A 23249-nucleotide genomic window follows, 5' to 3' on the forward strand; every position below is an offset into this window, starting at 1 on the left:
TAATATTTAGTGAGTTTTGGTTTGACTGCCTCATTTCTCATAAAATATAGTGTTAAAGGATCTCAATTTAATATAATATTTTGAACAGAATGGGCACTTAACTGCTTTTCACACATTCTTTTCTTTTTGTACCTTCAGTTTTAGCCTATGATAACTGTAGAAATATTACACATTTTTGTATTACTTAGATAAAAGTAATACTTATGAAAAAATTATTTCTGAAACTCCTTTTTTTTAGATGGGGAACAGCAGAAAATTACCATGTGATTTTAAGTTCAAAGGACATTTGCTAAAAGCCCAAGTTTTTCTTAGGGAATAGTCAAATATTTGAGCTGAAGCTTTCATCTTTACTCTAATCAGGGATCAAGAATTTCTGCACTCATTATCTTTCATTACAACTGCTTTTGCTCATACTGTGAAAAATACATACCTTTAAAAAAGTTGATTTTGGCATTTCATACATATTATGTATATTGGATAAGTCCTGTGTATGGTTGAGCAACAACTAAAGGCAGAAGTAACTTTCTTCCAGAATTGCAAGTTAGAGTTTTAATATTTTTTATGCATAGAATTATAGAATGAAAATATTGTTTCTCTTACTCTCCTCACCACTTACTCCTCTCCACCCACCCCCAGCAAAAAAAAAAGGAAAGTGTAAGTTTCTTAAAATTGACTACTGAGCAATGTTGACATTTTCAAGAGATTTTTAAATAAAAACATCAGATCCAATATTGAATAAGTATGTATGAAATAAAATTTCATATGCAAATAAAAATATTGAGTTATAACCCAGGAGAAAACAAAACTGATGATTTCACAGAGCGTTCTCAGTAGACATTAAGAAATCAAAAAACCAAATCAATTAAAATATTGTTGTGATTTTTTTTTCCTAGTGAAATTTTTCTAGTTAAATTCTGAATTTTTTTCTGTCAAAAGCATGGTTAAGTTGAATAGACCCTCCCTTGTATACCCACTTTTTGCCCTTGAATGTGGTATATACATATTGTTTTTATTCTTAATAAAGTGATTGATGGTTGTTACTTTGGTCAGGATAACTTGATTTCTCTGAGCTTCTATTGTGTTCATGTAGCTTGTGATAATATTACATATACCATCTGCCTCAAGCAGTTATGAGGAACACTCTTTTAAATCTTCAAGTCAGCAAACATTTGGCACCTACTATGTACCAGGTGCTATGCTAAGTGCTGGATTAAAAGTGTTAAATGTTATTGGGAACAAATATTTAGTAAGCTTTCCCTTTAAGGGCCATTTTTAGGGGGAAGGAAAGATGGAAATTTTAAGTAAGGGAGGGTTGTTGGGTTTTTTTTAGTTCTGTGCATAGAATGTATTTTCTTTTCACGAAGACCACCCAGACTTCCAAGTTTCCCCAAAGCTGAGCTCAAATGCAACATTCTACAAGGCTTTTCCTGGTTCCACCCTCCCTGGATTCCAGCTGCTAGTGCTTCATCTCCTACACAGTCCTTACAGATGTTTTCATATATTCTTACTATATATGCAGGTGTTGTCATCTTCCCTTGAGCAATAGGATGTAATCTCCTTGAGGGCATAAGATGTTGGACTGTTGGTTTTTTGGCTTTGCATGTTGAGTGCCTAGCACAGTTAATGCTTGACATCTGTGTCTAATAAATGTTGATTCATTGAGCTTAGTCTGGAAAGAGGCTAATACTAGTAAGCCTGTATAACTAATACTTACTATTACTTAAGTATATCCAAAAGAAGTTTGAAGGGCAAGGAGCTCCCTATACTATTGAAATCACATGATGCTTGGACCAAAAAATATTCCTTCTCCCTGCTCATAAAAGGGGTGTATGGCCCTCTTCTCTCACTACATCCCCCCCCAAAGTTTTATTTATATTTTTCAGTGGTTGTCTCCTCCTTTTCCCCCTCTTGTTGCTGCTCTTTCCTCCCTTTGCTTGTTCTTTTCCTTCATTGTGTTCCAATGACTTTTCTTCTTGCTAGAGGATTTTCTTTTGTAACAGACAGCTTCAGCAAGCAAATTAAATAAACACATTGGCTTTGTCTAAAAATATATGTCTCGTCAGCACCTATACCTTCTTACTCCTTTTATGAGAGGCAAGAAACATTCCACCACTGGATTTGGAAAATTAATGCTTGGTCACTACATTGCTCGAGTATTCAGTGGTGTTTATCCTTTAAGTAATTGAAGTCATTCTGTAAAATCAATTGATCATCAGTCATTTATTAAATATCTGCTTTGGGCCAGGTACAGTGCTTGGCCCTGAAGATATTCATATAAAATTGAAACAGTTCTTACCCTCAAGAAGCTTACATTCCAAGGAAATATAATATTTACATATTAGGACATAAAGGATATATACAAAATAAACAGAGATGGGAGGGTACTAATAACTGGATAAATTAAGAAAGACTTCTGGAAGAAGTGGGTGTTTGAACTGATTGTGGAAGGAATTAGCACCCTAATAACTGGAAGGAACCTATGAAGTTATTGCTGATATGAATGTAAAAAGCAGACTAGGGTTCTTACAGGCAGAGATGAGAGGAATTTCATTCCAGCCTTGCAGAAAGGTTCTTGTTTGAATGGAGGGATATGGTAGGTGGAACAGAGTGCAGGGGAATGGTATTCCAATATGGAGAAATGTAGACTTCAAAAAGAGAAGTAATCAGAAATACAATTGTGAATAGTGTAATGGAAGAAATGGAAATACAAGATGGATCAGCAGAAAAAGCAAGAACTTGGAACTTTGGGAACTGCCAATCAACTGAGATGGAGTCACAGTTCCATGGAATCTTAAAGGAAGCAGTTGGGCAGCTTGAGCTGTTTTGAATCTCACTTCTTCTCTGACTATTGGGAGGAAGGTGGAAGCCAGACTCACTCTCTTGATCATTTGATTATTTATATAACTGAGTACTAAGAAGACTTTGGAGCTTAGCTCAGAAGAAACTGTCAGCCTTTGCTGTCAACATCTCCTTTTAGAGAAATTTAACTTTATTTCCTGAATTGAACACATTGTGAAATCTCCAATCAACAGGAAAATATAGGAAGTTAGGGAAACCTATTTTCCTCTCTCTCCCCCCCCCCTCTCCTTATCTCCTCTGTTTAAAAGAATAAAAGATCTCTTAGTTTTGAAGATTTGAGGGTAAGGATTAGTTTTTAAAAGAAATCTTCAACCTTACCATTTCTGAGAAGAGCACTCAAATCAATTGAGAGGGGAACAAGAAGTGGTGTGTGTGTGTGGGAGAGTGCAAGATCCAATCTTTCCTCCAGCTTGCTTCCTGGTGTTACTGCCCTACTACCATAAATCTCCTAATAGTGGTATCTATTACAATAGATAGGTCGAAGTAAGCCTATAGAAGGCATTAAATGCTGGATTGACAGCATTTTGTCCTAGAGACACGGAAAAGTCACTGCAGTCTTAAAATTGGGAGAAATGTTTTCCTGATTTTGTTTCATCTGTATCAGTTTAATGCAGTTCTTCCCAAGTTTTTTCTGAATTTTTTAGTTGTGATTTCATATGGCATCGTATTTAATTTCATTCATATACCATAATTTAAGTCATTTTAATAGTCAGTGGGTACCCACTTTTCTTCTAGTTTTTTGCTACTACAAAATTGGGCTGCTGTATTTTTGTATCTGTGGGAACTCTGTCCTTGACTTGCTTAGGCAGATGCCTAGATGTGTGTATCATTTAGTGTCTTTTCAAATTATGATTCCCATTCGTTTCCCAGAATGGTTGGTTTACCTCACAACCCCACTGAGAAAGTATTAGTTTGTTTCTATTTTCGTTTTTTGTCAATTTAGCCTGTATATGAGATAAAGCCTCAGAGATAGTTTAATTGGCATTTTTCTTTTTACTAATGTTTTTGACCATTCTTTCCTGTGCTTAATGATAACTCACATTTCTAATTTTCAAAAGATTTTTTGTATCTCTGACACCTTACCCATAGCCCTTCATTTCTTTTCTTAGAGACAGAAGTAATTATAATTATTGTTATTTAATAACATTTTACAAAACACTTTTATGTACATTATCTCCTATGATGCTCACAAAATGTTCTCTAGGTATTATAATCCCCATTTTGTGATGAGGAAAACTGAGGTCTCAGGAGTTAAGCTATTTATTCATGGTCACACATCTAGTATCAAGGTTCCACCTTACTCCAAGTTCAGCATTCTTTCTTCTAGGGTGTATATACCCCAAAATGGAGTTTTCAGAGATGCAAAATGAAAAATTAAGTACAAAATGGAAAAATACTTGGAATGGGAAGGGGAAAGTAGCATTACATTCCTATAGTCTCTAGATTGAGAGATTTAATGATTTCTGGATATTCTGTATATTAGTAACTAATATTATATAATTTAACACAAGGTAAAAGCAGCAGTCACTTACCAATCACCATTCCTAAAGTACAGGGAATTCTTATTGGGGAAATCAGAGTCTCAGGTAAGGTGTCATGATAAATAAAAAATGCATTAAGAATTCAGGATATTCCCCCCAGGAAGATAGATCAAAAACCCTTCTCTAAGTAAGTAGATGGTCTTCAGGATCTGCCATGGTCAACATATTCATTACCCTGCTGAGACAGGTTCATTCTCAGACCCCAGATAGAGTCAGCTTTTGGTCCTATAGAAATGACAGGCCTACCAGGAAATCTTTAAGGAGAAGCTGAGTGTCTCTGTAATGCTAGCTCCAAGTTGGTGGTGATTATTGCCCCCTGAAATCCACAGAGTTTGTCATTTGTCCATTGCAGCAATTTTCCTCACTAACTTAGAGAGCGTGGAGAGAATAAATTAACTTAACACATGCAGCTGCTTCCTTGAAATCAGAGACAGGCGAAATAGTCTGTGAATCTTAGATGGTCTGAGTCACCTAGGAAGGCATAGAAAAATCCCCACCAGAAAATGTTCATTTGAATAGTTATTGTTGGAATTGAGTCCATTAAGCTTACTTATTATCTTTATGTGAAAAATAGGAATTATAGATATTATTTGCCATAGTATTGTAATTTATTTCTTTTTTCCTTTATTCAGTTAGATCCAGCATTAGCCAGATGGATATACTCAGCATGGAGAATCTTGTTGTGCTGAATTACTCATCATTTTTTTTTAATCTATTGGTCCTCTAATTAAATTGTTGCTTTTGCCTTGTTTTAGGTTATGTAATTTTAGTTGTTAATAAATGAACTACCTAAAAATGATTAAACCTCTAACTTCTAAACTGCCATTCTAAAATGACTATTTCTTTTAAAAAATTTTACAAACACCAATTTAGTATGCTAAAAAAAGTTTAAAAGTAAAAAACATTTCATATTAATGTGTATTTTATTATTCTTTCTCAACAAAAAGGTATTTGATTTTTTTGCATGCCAGGAAGTCATTTTGCTTATAAAGTAAACAGTGACACTTCACAAAGATGTTTCTAAAGGAATCTGTAATGATAAATTACAAACCGTATTTCAGGATACATTTTGTAATGTATGATAATTAATATTAATAATAATAAAACAGTATTTGCTCCCATTGTTCAGTGGGATTTAGTGTTAATTGACAAAAAAGAAAATGAAAAATAAAACAAGTTTTTTTTACTTGTTTTACATTCCCAAACTGTATCTTACTTTCTTCTAATTAATTTTCTCCCTTTTTTTTGCTTACCATTTCTCTGATATGTTAAAGTTATTTAATATCCTTTTTTTCCTGTTTTGAGATTTTTACAATTCTTCCCAACTTAGAAGAAGTCAGTACACACCATAGTAGAATTAGACTGATAGAAAATGTATGTACTGGTAGTTTCTTAAGTAATTTGGCCATATGCTTCTTGTACTTTTTTAGTTGTATAAACCAACTGTAGTTCATTAATCAACTATTAAGTACTTAGTATGTTTCAGGTTTTGCACTAAGAGATGGACACAGGCAAAAATACTGTTTCTGTCCTCAAAGAACTCACATTCTAACTGAGGAAACAAATTGAAAATGACTATTTATATACAAACTTTGTACACTGTATGGAAATGGGAGGTATTCTCAAAGGAAAGACAGTGATATATTCAACCCAGTAGAATTGTGGTCACTGCCATTCTAACATGAGACATCCACATTTATCTTTACTATTTCTTCCAAGTCGTGGACAAAATATCTGAATGTGAAATTAAAGAGAAAAGAAGTGATAATATCCCAAGTAGATGAGTAGTTCAAAGTACATGAACAAAAATTCTCAAATGAACTGTAAACTATGAACAAACGAAAAAATATGAAAAAATACTAAAGGTCTCTAGTAATAAGAGAACAATCAGAACAACCTTGAAGTCTTACCTCACAACCAGGAAATGGGAAAGGAATACAAAATATGGGAATAGTTAATTCCCAATTGCAAGAATTGTACAAAGACAGGTTTAGTACTGCATTGTTGCATAGCCTATGTTAGTACAACTTTTGGGAAAGAAATTTGAAATTATGAAAATATAAAATGATTACAATTATTTATAGCCTTTGACCCAGAGATTCCACTGTCTCCATACATAGCACCATATTTATAGCAGCATTTTTCCTGTGGTAACAAAAACCTGGAAGCAAAGCAGATGGCTATCAGTTAGGGAATGAGTAAACAAATTGTGGTGCACTAAGGTACTGCTATAAGAAATAATAAATATGTTGAATACCAGAGAAGAATGGAAACACTGAAATGAAATAATGGAAAGTCAAGAAAGTGGAGCCCAAAAAACCCATTATACCTAATGACTACGACAATATAAGGGGAAAGAACAACCAACAACCACAGAACAATAAAAAATGAATGTCACAAAATTACAATGAAAAGTTTGGCCCCCAACAAAGAACTATGGGAAGATACTCTTCCCCCATCCCCATGCTTTTGCACAAGTGAGGGGCCTCGGGTATGGAACATTGCATGTGTTGTCAGGCTTAAAAAAAATTTTTTTTTGAGGTATTGATCAATTTTGTTTTTCAATTTTTCTTTTCCTCTTTTCTAAAAGAAATCTTTGTCATAAGGGATATCTTTTTTTTAAAAAATTATCTTTATTTTATTCCAATATCAAATCTACACATAAGTTTTTTTCTAATTTAATTTTTTTTTAATTTGGTTAATTTCAAACATCATTCCCTGGTTACAAAAATAATTTTCTATTCCTCCCTCCCCTCCCGTCTCCCCTTCCTTCCTGTAGCCAATGCACAATTCCAATGGGTATTAAATGTGTCCTTGACCAGAATCCATTTCCATATTGTTGGTATTTGCACTAAGATGTTCATTCAGAGTCTACAAGGGATGTCTTTTTGAGAGAATGGAGGAGGATATAGGATTATGTAAAGACTTTTCACTTAACATAAAGATTTACTGCAGTATTCTTTTAAACAATGAGGAACTTGATGGTATTTAAAATTATATCCCAAGTTTGTTTTGTTATGTTATTTTGTTATATTGAGCTACATGTTGGTGATTGTATTTTAATCCTTTTGAAAGGATGCTATTTGATATTAAAGGGGAAAAAGTGCTTTGGACTTGAGCAAACTTAAGGTTATGCTTTCATTCTTCCTCTTTTGGCAAACTCAAGATAATGCTCTTCCTCTTTTCTATCTCTTTATTCCTGTAAAAGGTATTAAAGCTTGTGAACTATTTTTAAAAATAATTTTAAAGTCAAGATATTTAAAGATCCACAATTGTTAGCTAAATGGTAATGGTAAATATATATAATATAAAAGTTTATAGGACAGGGGTTATAGATAAATGTGATTTTATGTATATGCAAGTATAAATATAATTTTATATAAATGTATATATTCATAAGCTACACATACAAATGTATGACTTGTCCACACATGTACAGATGTATAGGTATATTTACCTACATATTAATGAAATTATATCCATTTTGTCAGTTAGTCAGGTATAATTTACTAGAATCTTTTTTACATTTCTCCTGAGAAGAGAAATAATACAGTGCCTGGCAAGGACATAGTAGCTGCTTAATAAATATTGATTGAAGTTGAATTAAATTTTCTCCAAAACTTTAGACCTTCTTTGTAAACAGAAACCTAGTCATAACTAGTCAGTACCTTTAGTTTACTTTTTATGTATTTCCTTCCAAATTTGATTTTTTACATAGATCAAAGTTAGATAGATCAAACATAGATCAAAATAACGTGTTCTAAATCTTCTGCAAACATTTCATTGGTAAGAATGGCAATATTGTGATCAGGTTCCCTAGTGCATTCTGACAAAGACCAATTTTCAAATTGAATTTTTTTACCAGTTTTCAGTGTCTGATAACAGTGTATTTAGAAAGAATACTAGCAGAGAAGTCAGAAGACCTGGGTTCTGGTATTAGCACTTCCACATGACAATGGGCAAGTCACTTATCCTCTCTTGACCCTTTATTTACTCTTCTATAAAATAGAGATAATGATATATATGTCCATGGCTGTCTTGAAAATTAAACAAGAAGTTCTACAAGCACTTTAGCCCCTTTCCCTCTCCATGGAGGAGTTATCAAAGGACATGGAAAAGAGTTGGGCAGAATGAGAGGGCATGAATGGTTGGCAATCTCCATCTTTGGAGAGAGTACCCACATTAATTGATTGATCATAGATCTATTGAAATATGTGAGCAAAACTACCCTGAAGAATGATTGCAATTGACAGAATATGTTATATAACTTGTGAACAAGCATATCCTGATTTTTAAGTAGTTTGTGTTTGTTTTTTTTTTAACTAAAGGGAGAATCATGGTTAGTATTGGCAATGTTTAGAAAATATTGATAATTTGAATGTTGTAGTTCTCTGCTAAAGTCCTCAAAATAGCAAACATGTAACACTTTAAGGTTTAGAAAATGTTTAAATTATATCATTCCTCATTATAATTCTTTGAGGTAAAACAGCAGGTATTATTTATCCTCCTTTTACAGACCAAGAAAATGTGTCTCAGAGAGGTTAACTAATTTGCCCATGGTCACAGCAGAGTTTGAACTCAGTCTCTCCTGATTCCAAGGACAGGGCTATTACCATTCCATTCACTTCTTATACTTCTAATCATAATTACCTAAGAATATTTCAAATGCCTAAATGAGGTAAGAATGCATTTGAGTCTGAAATAATGTTGAATATATTTTTTCTTGTTCCAGGATAGTATCCACATTCCATTCCTTGCTGGTTGGTTTTTTATGCCTATATATTTTATTTTTTGATGAGGCTACTATAGCTGATCCCCTTTGGTAAGATATTATGTTTATTTCCCCAAATGTTTTGATTTTATTTATTATGCTTTTGAAAAGAATGCTTTATTTGTAAGATTATTTCCTACTTATCTTGAAAAGATAGAGTTTATTTTTATATAAACAAGAATTCATGGTTCAGTTGTTTAGGAGAATGTACAAGTAGCCAAAATGTCTGTGGCAGTGTTTACTCTCTTTCATAAAAATGATGAGATCATGGATTTAAAAATAAATAATGTAGTCTACTTTTATACTTACTATTGGTACCTTTTCTGTATGCGTAGGTCTTTCAGGAGTTGCCTTTAGAGTACTTAGAGGTTGTGACTTGTCCAAGATCACTCAGCTGCTAGGTGTTAGAGGTGGGACTTAAACTCACCTCAGCTCTTCCTGATTGCAAGATTTAGCATTCTATCTATTATGTGGAAATTTGAGCTTGAATAAAATACTAATATAGTCAAAGGTAGCAATATTTCCATTAGGTTTTCACTTTTGAAACTTGTAAATACTATTCTAGTAGTGAGTGTGTTCCAAGTAGATAGTGGAAATTTTTGACTTTGGGTTCAAATCTTGCCTTTCATACTTCTTATACCTCTAACACTAGACAATTCATTTAACTTCTCTGTGTGCTTCAGGTAAATTTCTAGCACTTATTTTCCAAGTTAAAGATATCAGTATTGGTGACATACAAAATTTTTTTTTGCATTTTTTCTTAAAGTATTTAACTTCATAGACATGATGGAAAATTTTTTACAGAGACACATGGAAAAGTTAGACAAACTATTCTTATTCCATAAGTTTCTGATACTAACAAAAATCACTGATCCTTCATTCCAGTAGTAAACTCAGGCTAAAATTTTATTTCTTTTTATGAGTCATTTAATTCAGTAAGACTGAGAGGCATTAGAATAGGAGCATTTCACTCAAGAAACAAGACATCCTTGGGGGCAACTAGTTAGCTCAGTGTATTGAGAGCCAGGCCTAGAGACGGAGGTCCTAGGTTCAAATCTGGCCTCAGACACTTCCCAGCTGTGTGACCCTGGGCAAGTCACTTAACCCCCATTGCCTAGCCCTTACCATTCTTCTGCCTTGGAGCCAATACACGGTATTGATTCCAAGATGGAAGGTAAGGGTTAAACACCCCCCCCCCCCAAAAAAAAAAAACAAGACATCCACTAGACTTCCTTCTACAACTTTCCAAACTATTTAAACAAGTCAACCAAATAAAATAATGTTTAAAAATTAAAAAACAAAAACAAAAAAAAAGTCACTGACTTTTTTAGAGACCAATATTGCCTAATCCACCTTCGAAACAAGGGAGCTAAACTGAATTATTTCTTGCAAACTCTTCTAAGATTTTTGACTCTGTGATTTTTTTTTTTAGCATAAACAACATTATGCTAGTCATATAAAAATTAGACTTTTTAAGGCAGTTAGGAACAACTTGGTTTAATAGTAAGTATAGTGATGAATAGTATGCTATGTGATAGCATCTGTAGAAAGACATCTAGTGGTAAAATGAGTTATCTAGAAGTTACCTTTTTTTTTGGCTAATTTGTAACAGATGCTGGTCATTAAACTTGTAATCAGACTATATTATAGTACTTGATTCTGTTTTCTATATAACTATAGATACTTAATATTTGTTCATTTGACATAGTTGAGAGAGTTCATACTATGATACTCCCTAGAAATTAAATTAAAATCAAATTAAAGCATTTGCCAGTTCCAAGTAACCCAGAATGATTATTGTTAGTGTTTAATCTCTCTCTACTACTGTAGCTATTCTATAGATTTGATTTTGGGACAGTGATGAATCCAAAGACTTACAGCTACCCTGGTATTGTATATGTTTTAATAGGGGATAAAAAAGGATATTACCAATTTCAAAGAATTGACTTGAGTAAATTGTTCCCCTAGGCTCCTCAATGGAGCAGGGCGGGTAGATGGGGTCAGGAAGACATGACATCAAATCTGGCCTTAGGCTATTTATTCCTAGCTGTGTGACCCTGAGCAAGTTAAGTTCTTTCTGCTCAGGTTCCTCATCTGTAAAATTGTGAGGAAAAAAACCCCACCTACTTCTCATGGTTATCGTGACAATAAAATGAGATAATATTTGTAAACCACGTGCCAAACTTACCAAAGCACCATATCAATGCTAGTGATCATTTGTCCTAAAGGAAACTTTGGAGAGTTCACTTAGGCCTATAAGAGTCTATAAGTGTGACCTAAAGAATATTTCTCTGTTAATTTTCATTCTTTTGGTTAATTCAAAGGGATTTCCAAGTTGTCAGAAGGAATTGGATTTGGGGTATCCTGTGGACAATCCAATTCCTTCTGGGATTTACAGTTTAGTTGGAATATACCTTTCAAGTGATGTCTCAGGAAATCACAACAAACACTTATAGAATGCCAATATAATTTATATACAAAACAATACTTTGCCAAATGATGATATAACAATTTCTCAAAATACTTAAACCATGAAAACAAAAACAAATGCACTAGAATACTTTTTTTTACAAAACCTGCATCAAAAAACACCAATTTGGATGATAAAGACTAAAACTTTATTTTCATGTTTATTCACAGGGGTGATCCTTCAGTTGTTCAAGTGAATCTTGCCATTGCTTCAGGCTACCTCCTCTCTGGTAATTATGTGATATGGCAATTATGAACAATAAATACAATTTTTAAAATTTAAATTTCTGTAACTGCTCTGAAGAAATAAAGCCAATATTCTGATTCCTTTATATCAATTATATATTACAAGAGATGTGACCAAAAAAAAAATTGTCCTTTGATTTTCTGAAATGAAATCTTTCCCACTTTGCCTTTGGGCTAAATTATTTATTCTAGTCTTCAAAAAGAGGCTATGGGGAGAAATGTATCCTAGAGCAAATGAGCTACATGTCAAACTGTAGGGACTTACTTGGTCCCTTTCACTTTTGGTATTGTTGATAATCCTCTTTGTTGTTTCCATTCTAGCTAGCTACCCTTTCCTGCATTTGCATAGTTAATGTGCTTTTTGTAACAACATCAGTTGTTTCAAAAAATAATTTGAATTATTTTCTCCTGACTTTTAGAATATAATATAGAAATCTCTTTAAGTTTCTAAATTTTGAAGAGAAATTTTAGGTATTTTGATCACTTCACGGGATTTCCATTTTATAAGTAAATCTTTTGATAATTTATTGTGCTAGAAAAGATACTGTAGATAGTCTTTTTATAGTTTTTTTCTTTGATGGATTTAGATCACAAATTCAAATTTCTTGAATTTAAATTAAAGCTCAAAGAATTTTTTAAAACCCTTACCTTTTGTCTTAGAATCAGTACTGTGTATTACAGAAGAGGGATAAGGGATAGGCAACTGGGATTAAGAGACTTGCCCAGGGTCACAGCTAGAAATTGTCTGAGTTCAAATTTGAACCCTGAACCTCCATCTGTGGGCCTGGCTCTCAATCCACTGAGCAACCCAGCTACAATATTATAAAGCTTTCTCCACTTAATTCCATACCTCTTAGTCAGATTGGCTAAATTTTTCTTCACTTGCTCTAGTTAGAAATCCTTGTAACAAAGTCATTTGCTTTCACTGTGTCTATGTCTAATTATATATTTTGCACATCTCTCAGCATTTAATAATTTTGTCATTTTAACTTGACATCTGCTGCTATGTTTGAAGTAATTGAACAGGAATAACAAATCATTTTGATTAAGCCTCAAATGGTGCAAGTTATCTACAGATCCTATCATTCACTCTGGCAATTTTTTTTCCTTCTTACAGATATGTTTCTTATCATTTTGTACTGGAAGGTGATTGGTGATAAGTTTTTTATCATTCACCATTCAGCAGCTCTATATGCATACTACTTTGTACTGGTGAGTGCCATATGTTGCAATAGCCTAACAAGCAGACAAGATTGGGAATAGTGACTAATGGTGAACATTGATCTAAATATACAACTCTAGAATTTAACACCAAAAAAATTTTTTTTTCAAGAACACTGAAATCATCTTAGTGAGAAATCTGTAATGTTGATTAATTCAGATTTTAGTTTGTGTGTGTGTGTGTGTGTGTGTGTGTGTGTGTGTGTGTGTGTGTGTGTGTAGATAAATAAACTCCTTGGGGAATTTACATTTTCTTGAAATTGTTTTCAAAGAACTGTAAGGCTTTTTAGGTACTCTGAATTGTTGTTGGTAGTTCTGAGAAGTTATGATTATTTATGATGACATAGTTCTAGGCATTTGCAGATTCCTATATAATAACTCAAGTCTTCTTTCCCACTTAGTTATATATACTTAGGCTTGATATCTAAATCTGAGCTTGGATGCCCAGAGCTTTATCTGAGTCCTAGGATTGAATAAACAAATTTAGGTTAATTTTAGCAAAGGCAAGGGAGTAAAGTAAAATAATCAATCTCACCTATATTTCATAGCAAAGAAAATATATTTTTCCAAATAGAAATGATTAACTCAATATATGTCCATGACTTCTCTAAAAGCAAGATAAATTCAGAAATAATAAATATTTTTAAGCTTTTTAGGCATGGCAAGAAACCTGTATTTTTAGTTTTAAAGTCAAATTGTAAATACTGGATTTTATTTTATTTTATTTTGCTTAGTATTTTCTCTTTTCCCCTCTTGTTTGTGAATAAAACACAATAGAATTTTCATTTAAAAATTTCACTTTCTAGAGGCAGCTAGGTGGCTCAGTGGATAGAGAGAACCAGGCCTAGAGATGGGAGGTCCTGGGTTCAAATGTGACACTTCCTAGCTCTTTGACCCTGGACAAGTCACTTAACCCCCCCCAAAGTGTAGCGCTTTCTGTTCTTCCTTTGGAACTATCAACTTTGGTAGTATCAATTCTAAGACCGAAGGTAAGGATTTAAAAATAAATTCTTTTCTTCCATAGACTTTCATAAAACCCTAAATCAAAGAATGTTAGTGGAAGTTAACATGCGTTTTTTTTTTCTAAATAATAGAAATGCATATGAGAAAAGCTCTTGATATTTTTTTTTTATTTTTAGGCATCATTAACAGAAGATACCATATTGGCTTAAATTTCTGCTATAGCAGAAAACTTCACCTTTTTGGTGACTGGAGTGAGCATGACATTTTGTTATTTTTATTTAGTGTTAAATCTTCAGTAATTAATAATGAAATTCAGTTTTACAATTTCTGTAGTGTTGTATATGATAGACATCTTATTGACATACTTCCCCTCAAAAATCAGAATCATAGTATCCTAGATGCAGAGCTGGAAGGAATCTCAGAATCTGATCTAGTCCAAACCCCTCATTGCATATTAGAAAACCTATGATGCAGGAATGTTAAATTGTTTCTCTGGGGTTACAAGTGTAGCAAGCATCAAAGGTCGTTCTCTGACTTCAAAGTCATTCTCCTGAATTGTCTATGCAAATCATCCATCTGAAATGTAAAGCTTTAAATAATTAATGCAAATATTAACACCAATAAAATATAATATATTAGCTTAAATAGATAAGTAGATATAAATATGCCCACTTATATCTAGAAAAAGATATTCCATATTATCCACTTGTCCCTGAAGTGGTTTGGATATAAATAGAAGACAGAACTGCCTTCATGTTTTCTTTTATCTTTTTTGTCTTCCTGTTATTAATATATCAGATAGTTATAAAATAAATGCTATAAATCTAGAGATTCTCATGATACTTTGACATTCTTTCAGAAAACAATAAAATGCCAGTTTCTGATGCTATAACATCAAGGTTTTTATTATTTAAAAAATGAGAGGTACAATCTGAGACAGCATATATGCAGTTCCCTTTCTTGTGGCCTTAGTTATTTCATATTTTGGTACTTTATACTGATTAACGTGATGAAATCCATGCCAAACAAAGTCTCTTATAGTTGTTAGTTTTTATTGCAATGTTGCTAATAAAAATATAGGCACACTATTTAGAAAGACTGAATATGTATGCATATGTGTAACATCAGGTAACAATTTAATGGGAAAATATATTTTCTGAATACAAATCACTTAACAATCTATGCTACAAGAACAATTCTGACCTAGTGAAAAGTATAATTTTTAAATGTAAATTCACATTAATATCTCATGAATCTACTGTTCACTCTTGGTCACTCTTGCAAATCACAGGCTTGACAAGTGAATGGCTTTGCATGAACTTGCATGTTGAATGTTCATTTTTGTGGAATGTATACTGATATTCTCTTTGGACCTTATTCTTCTTTGTATTTTATGTGAAACCAAAAGTAAGTGCATGTTAGAGTCTAATTTTCAATTAGCTTATTTTTCTCACTACATATTGATGAATAAAAATCAGCTTTAATTTTAAAGATGGTATATTAATTAACACATTGATTTAATGCAGCATATATCAATAAGAGTCAATCTATTCTTATGAAACCAACAAAAGAGAAAATTTTAGAGGTATTAAAATTTCAAATATTTGTTAACTCATGGGCTTTTAAAAAGTAACAAAAGTAAAACTACAGGTATAGACCTATATGGAAAGTTTTAAAATGGAATCATTATTTTGTATTTTTTTTCCTTAAGCAAGCCTTCTCAAAGTTGGTGCTTTGTTTACATCATTACTTCTTAATACTGGTCTAATTTCCATTTTTAGAAAATAATCTCTTTTGATGCCTTGCAGTGTTTATGATTAAGCTATTTGCTATGAGCTTTCTTTCTGAAATAATGGTTCTTTAATAGGTAATTTAGAATTTAACCTTCAGGAAGCAAAGAATAAAAGCAAGATAGCAATTGGTTCTTATTTACTTCCAATAAAGAATTTTTTTTCTGTTACCTACTTTCAATGTAACTTGGACTCAAAGTATTGAACATAAAGTAATAAAGGAAAACAAAAATTTCCCCCAAAATGAATATGTGAATATTATTTTTATAAAATAAAGTTCTTATTGTGTTTTTGAGCTTTTCTTTGGGGAGGTAAGAAATTTTATTTCTGAAGTATTGCTTTAATTCCTGGAATTAAGAAATCAAGAATAAGATATTTTTTCCTCTCCATCAAATTTACTAGGTTTTTTCCAACTAAAGTTCACCTGAATGTAAGCATAGTGGTTTGGAGCTTTTTCTTTTTTGTGTGATTTTTTTTTTAAAGGATCCTTCTATGTTCTTAGATAAACAAAATGCCACATTCTCCTGATGATTCAACAGTTTCCCCTTTTGATAATTTACTAAGTAAAACTTAGTAGGCTAATCTGTTGTCACTGGGGAAAATGCTGTTGATAGACTACTAACTTTTTGACAATTTCTTGAATTAGGATGCCTTTGGTAGCCTCTTCACATTTTCTGGGAAGTAATAATAATACTAACAATGATTATAATTTGTGTAGTACTTTATAGTTTTCAGAGCACTTTCCATATATCATCCTCACAAATATAAATGTTGCTTAGTTATAAACAATGATTATTATGTTATTAGCACCTTGTTTTTCATTTATATAGATTAAAATCATAAGGTTTATTAGGGGAGAACTAGGAACTTCATTTTTCATTTCAGGAATCATTTATACGTGACTACCAAGTAGATATGATCAATGATGATACAGATCCCAAAGAACAGTTTTTTGAGGAAGAGGGAAGCCAAAGTCCACCTTGCTAAAGGATGAGATATGATAAGCTTGGGGGAGTAGGAAGGGGGTAGAACCTTCACTGTTACTCAATTCAAACCTCAGACTTGAAAGCTATCAAAATTTGCTGAATCTAAAAATGTGATCCTCACAAAAACCTTGTGTGATAGCTATTACAAATATTTTTATCCCTCCCCATTTTGCAGAGGAGGAAACTATGATTCTGAATGGTTAAATGCCATGTCCATACCCATGGTGCTGGGCAAGATTGGAACCCAAATCTTCCTGCCTTCCACCAGCACTCTGCTCCTGATGCCACGTTGTTATTGCCCCTCTCTAGCAGGCCTATTTCTACCTCTACTGATGTAGCTCATGCCACAATTTTAGATTCAGTAAATTTTGATAGCTTTCAAGTCTGAGGTTTGAATTGAGTAACAGTGAAGATTCTACCCCCTTCCTACTCCCCCAGGCTTATCATATCTCATCCTTTAGCAAGGTGGACTTTGGCTTTCCTCTTCCTCAAAAAACTGTTCTTTGGGATCTGTATCATCATTGATCATGTCTACTTGGTAGTCACGTATAAATGATTCCTGAAATGAAAAATGAAGTTCCTAGTTCTCCCCTAATAAACCTTATGATTTTAATCTATATAGATGAAAAATAAGGTGCTAATAACATAATAATCATTGTTTATAACTAAGCACCATTTATGATAATTTTTCTATGAGAGAATTTGTTTAGCATTCTCATTTCAGTTGTTCAGAACAATACCCCAAGCTATGCTTTCCCCATCTCTCATCCTACATTGCCGAGCAGTAAGATTGAGGAATCTCATCCTCACATGGTAGTGTTTGTTCCTGTAGCTGGGATTGAAGTAAGGTAGGGGTCAGTGGGAAGATGGTGAAGGCCTTTTAGCAAGGCAAGGGAATATAAGGAGAAGGAAGATTTGGGAAGAAATGAGGAAGATTGCTTTCTCTTTACTCTTCTGTTTGCTTTCCCTCCCCTTAGTGGTGGCCATTTTCAGAAATATACATAAATTTTTTGACTTCTTTGGTTCCTTGCTTCTCTATCACACATTTCTTGGCTATGAAAGTTTTAAACCTTTGGGAAGAGTGCCAGGATAAGGAATACTAATCTTGAAGAAAGAAATGAAAAGGGTTCCTCATACTCTAAAATGACCTCCCTTCTTTCCTCCTTCCCTCCATCCCTTCCTTTTTTCTTTCCCTGCTTCTCATTCCTTTCTTCCTCCATTCCTCTCTTCCCTCCTTCCCTTTTTCCTGATTTTCAGAGAAAAGAGCAAATTCTCTATTGACCTAAGGGAAGGGGAGGATATTCTTTTGGTGGCCCAGATTAGATGGTTATCAGAATCTGGAAGTAGTATGTAAGGGCTATAAACTCACCAGGACAAAGTTGGGAACTATCTGTAGTTCCTTTAGAGGGTCCCCTAGAATAAATGATAAAATCCAAATCATTTTCTCATTGTATCAGAGTACATCTAGTACTAATAATTTTTATATTGTTTCTAATAACTTTCTTTTTTCTGCTACCTTTATTTCTACTTCAAAACTTGAGCTATTGCCCTTCTGCTCCTATGCTATCTTACTCCATGGAAAGTGTTTTTAATACATTTTATATACACCTGAAAAGACTTTATTTATTGACTCACAGGATGCATGGTTTATTTCTTGTTAACAACTCATCTCTATGACCTCCTTTAATCTGTTAAAATTTTGCATATTGTAGGGTAGGCAATTGAAAGTAAGTCTGCAAGTTTCTGAATGAGTGTTTCATTTTCCTGGAGCTCTGTTTGATGAGCAAAAGTATCTCTACAAATCTCTCAAGTTTCTTACAGCCCGAGAAGTACAATAAAGTTTCTGTATATTCCTTCTTTAAAACCATAACCTCGATTATAACACTAGTCATAAAGTAGAATTTGGCACAGGATGATTCTGGTCTTTTTTGGATATTGTCTGAAGGGATTTACATATTCTAATCCAAATCTTGTACAGTTGACTTGGGCTATAACTATTTCTTGGTTTCAAACAAAATAAATGAAGCCACAGTGTGAAAGACTGACATAAAGAAAAAGAATTCCTTAGGGAATCTATTATTAGAGAATCTCTAAGCCTGAGGGGTGAGACTAGGATGACTTTGTATAATTTTATGAATTTCCTCTTACCTTCCTGGGGTAGAGTGAGTTAATGAAGTATTTTCCTTTAAAAGATCTGATATCCACCAGGTAGCAGGAGTTAAGTCATTGTAAATAAGAGCTAGTTAATTATTTATTCAGTTTTTTGTGTACCTAGAATTTTAGATCTCAAAAGAGATCTTAAATATCTGCCCTACCACTTTAATTTTATAGATAAAGAAGTTGCATGCCAGGGGAGATTAAATGCATTGCTCAAGTCATAAAGATAATTAGAAAACTAGAACTGGAAATAGAACCTGCTTCAACTACCAGTTCCATGTTCTTTTCACTTTTATCAAGTTACTTACATTATCATTGTCATTAAAAACAAGATTCGTTTTGGATTAGAAATCAATGATGGTAATTAAATGATTTCTATTCCTTTATAACTAGTTGTTTTTATTAAAATGTCAGGAAAATTTTAAAACATTAAATATATTATTCAGATTTAAATAGAGGGAAAATCTAAACATTAAACTTTACAGTTATAATTTCATGAGAACATACATGGTTTCATGGAATTGTGAATTTACTACAACTTGTTAGAAAAGTCTTATCTATTAAACAAGGAATGGTCTGAATCTAAGAGTTTAAGTAACTGACTTGTCTGTCATGAGATTGCTACCATATATGGGATATGATGTGTGATTTGAGCCAGATAGCCCTGCCTCCAAAACCAACATTTTCTATCCAGTAACTCTAGTATTATGAGGTAAGCACAGAAAGCTACATCAAGTGCAACATGAAATCTTAAGGAGGCCATAACCCATTTGGTAAGCTGAAGTTAGGGAAGAGGGAAATCAGAGAAGATTTCATAGCAGAAGTAGCCTTTGAATTAGACTTTATAAGGTGGACAGGGAATCACTGGTCAGAGATGGTGAAGAAAGCCATTCCAGATATAGGGAGCTGTACAGAGACTGATCCAAAAGTTGGGAGGAGTGGCATGGGTTTGGTTAGAGTATACAGTGGAAGTAACAAGTGTCTACTATGGGCAAGGGAGTATTGCATGTTCTTAAAGTTACAGATACAATAAATAATTTTTTACAAAATTTGTAATCTTACAGTTTACTTATTTCTACTTCAAAATATGTTATTTCATAACATAGAAATGATAACATGACCATTTGGGGAGGAAAGGAGGTTGCTCATGAGCTGAACCTTGAAGACCGAGGTGAGGGACAATTATATTCTAAGCTTGGAATACAACTTATTCAAAGGTACAGAGAAGAGAAAAGTAGTGCTAAATAGACCTGTTTGACTAGAGTAGTAGGCTTTTCTGTAAGGAACATGAAAAGGGGATCCTGGAACCAGATTGTGCCCTAGAGGCATTAGAGAGAGCCATTAAAGTTTCTTTTTTATTTATTTGGAATTACAAAGTTACTTGTAATACTCTGGGGTAAGCTCCATGGGAATAAAAAGGCCATCCAGGGAACCCACTACAGACACTGGAACCTGTGAGCATTATGGGAGGAGGTGAGAGCTTTATGAGACTGGTTCTAGGCACACAGTTGATGGGCAAGAGAGATGGACATGAGCCATAGAGTCACTTGGACTCTTCCTTCTTCTCATTAGCCTTTTTCTGCTTCTGTTGCAAGATATTGGAGTCCCTCTGCTTTCCAGCAGCAGTAGAGAGCTGGTCATCCGTGCCTGAGTTGCTTTGCTTTTTTGTGTTCTTCTGGCAGGCAAGCTCATGCCACTGGTCATGGTGATGAGTCCTCTCCAATGTTCCCAACTAAAATTTCTTGAGTGCCATGGCCATACCTGTGCTTCAGGAATATCACTTTGGTCTCTGGAGGAGAGATTGTTAAGGGGAGTGACTAGGATCAAGAGGTCCAGGCAGGGTGATTTATGTTTCTGAACTGTGGTGGTGGCTGAGTATGTGGGGAGAAGATGATGTTCTGATGTTCTGGAGGCAGAATTGACAACTCTTAGCAATTGATTGAATATAAGGAATGAAGGCAAGAGATGAATGGAGGATAATTCATGAGTTTGAATGTAGGTAAGTAGAAGGATGGTGGTTTCCTAAACAGAAATAGGGAAATTAAGAGAAAAAGAGTGTGGTGGGGTAGAGATAATGAGTTCTCTTTTGGACGTTTTGTTGAGATGTTCAACAGGCCATTGCTCATAGAGGATTAGAGCTTGGGAAAAGGATTAGGACTGATAGTATAGTTCTGGAAGCCATCTAGATAAAGGATGAACTAAATCCACAGGAAAGGATGAAATCAACCAAAAAAAGTATTAATAAAAGAACAGAACTAGGTCAGGACCTCAGAGGACCTGACCTATGGTTAGAGAGGGCCTAACCTATGGTTAGAGAGAGGGACATATGTGATGATCTAACAAAGGAAACAACACAAACTGTCAGATAGGGAGAATGAGAATCAAGAGAAAGCAATATCATAAATATATATATCACCCGGGGAAGAGAAATTATCCAGGAGGAGAAGGATGGGCCACAGTTAGATACTGTAAGGTGATTTTTAAAAGTAGTTGGGTGGTAAAGTTAGGATTCATTGTATTTAATCAGTGTCAGTACCCAGAAGTAAAACAGATTTTCTTAAGACAAAATAAATTGGATAAACACAGAAATTAACAATCAGAATTAAAGGAAGAATATATGAGAAGTGAAGAAATTGTATTCAAGGAAGGATCCTAGGGCAGGATAAAACACAGGAATGAAGAAATATGCTTAAATACAAATACATTCTAAGAAGTACTGATACGGAATTATTTTATTGAAAGACAAGAGTGGTAGAGTAAACATTATCAAGAGAAAAAAACTAACTTAGAAAACAGGCCACCTTTCCCTCTCCATGTTTCTTTTTTCTTTCTCTCTTCCTTTCTTTTTTCTCCACTTCAAGGGGTATTGAAGAGAGGAAACCAGCATTGGATGGATTGTTTAAAGAGACAGGAGAAGAAAACTGGAAGCACTGCATGTAAATATGGGATTTAGAGGATAAATCAAGAAGCAGCAATTAAAGACTTATTGAAAATTCTGAAGAACAAGAGAATCTAATTCTATCAAGAAATCATGCAAAAACATTTCTTAGAAACAATGAAAATGAAGGATGGATTGCATTTCACAAATGCTTCTATGGAAAAATTCAAGATTCAAATCAGATTTACTGTTGCCAAGCTTTAACACTTCATTAACAAAGTGATAATTCTATAAGCAACAAAGGAAAAAACTTAGGAACACATATATCTAGAAAGAATTTTAAAGTCCATTTAACTAAAACCTCATTTTACTTTACCCATCCTAAAATAACAATTAGAATTTTAAGTGAGGATTAACAGAAGACCATGAAAATCAACATGTAGTTAGTTAAAGAACATAAGACTGAATCTCCAAATCAATTTCTTTAAAAAAAGCTAAGCATTCTCATCTAAAATAAAAGATGGACATTTTAAAATCCAGGTGACTGAATAATAACTCATGGAGAAATAGCCCTAGCTGCTTTGGAAAAACAATAGATACCCAAGGCCTTTGAATTAGGTGGATGCTGAAAAGGATAAACTGAAAGATCCTCTGTAACAAACACAGATTGTTGGACTTAGTCATTTAGATATTTTATAACTATAACTAATTTCATATTTTGATGAAATTGTCATTGTGGAGGAAAATACAAGAATGAAATTATTTTGATAAATACTGAATGATGGAAAGTGGAAAATGGAAGGTGGTTAAATTCTTTTTTTTTTTTTTAATGTGGGTGTTAACAGTGAAAAGAGTATTAACAGAATGTGGCAGGATAATAAGGGTAGAATGAAGGTATAAACTCTAGTCTTAAATCAGATTAGCTGGGAGAATCACTTTTCTGTAAAAGTAACAAAAATGGAAATACAACATGCAAAAATTTATGGGATGAAGTAAAGTAATATGCAGAGAGAAATTTATATCCAAATTTAAAAAAACATTTCCTTCAGACAATTTAAGATAAGAGTCTAGAGCTCAGTAGAAAAGTCAATTCTAGATAAAAATTCTGTTAGGGAACAGATAAAAAGGGTTAAAAAAGGATTCAAGACTGAATAATATATAACATTTATATCAAGATATATAGACCAGGATGATGATCTAGCATAGGAGATGGAATGTTTAGAGAGACAGGAAGAGAACTAAGAAAATGTGTTGTCTTTGATGTTTTGGTCAAAGCTAGTCAGCAGTGTTGAAATATGCAAAAATTTTGCAGTAGGTTAACAGCATAAAAAAACTTCCAGTGGATCTGTTGATTGGGTCATCGAGGGT

At 33.4% G+C, this 23249-nt stretch overlaps 1 protein-coding gene across 1 annotated transcript in view; it reads left to right on the forward strand.

Moving 5' to 3' along the window:
• Positions 1 to 23249, forward strand: part of TLCD4 (TLC domain containing 4) — an 89702-nt gene that overhangs the window by 30512 nt on the left and 35941 nt on the right. The window contains exons 4-6 of the mRNA XM_007485004.3: positions 9133 to 9222; positions 11812 to 11870; positions 13004 to 13098. Of these exons, the coding sequence (XP_007485066.1) occupies positions 9133 to 9222; positions 11812 to 11870; positions 13004 to 13098 (244 nt within the window). The remainder of the gene's footprint in view (positions 1 to 9132; positions 9223 to 11811; positions 11871 to 13003; positions 13099 to 23249) is intronic.

This window comes from Monodelphis domestica, chromosome 2 (genome assembly GCF_027887165.1).
Source record: "Monodelphis domestica isolate mMonDom1 chromosome 2, mMonDom1.pri, whole genome shotgun sequence".
NCBI classification, from domain to species: Eukaryota; Metazoa; Chordata; class Mammalia; order Didelphimorphia; family Didelphidae; genus Monodelphis; species Monodelphis domestica.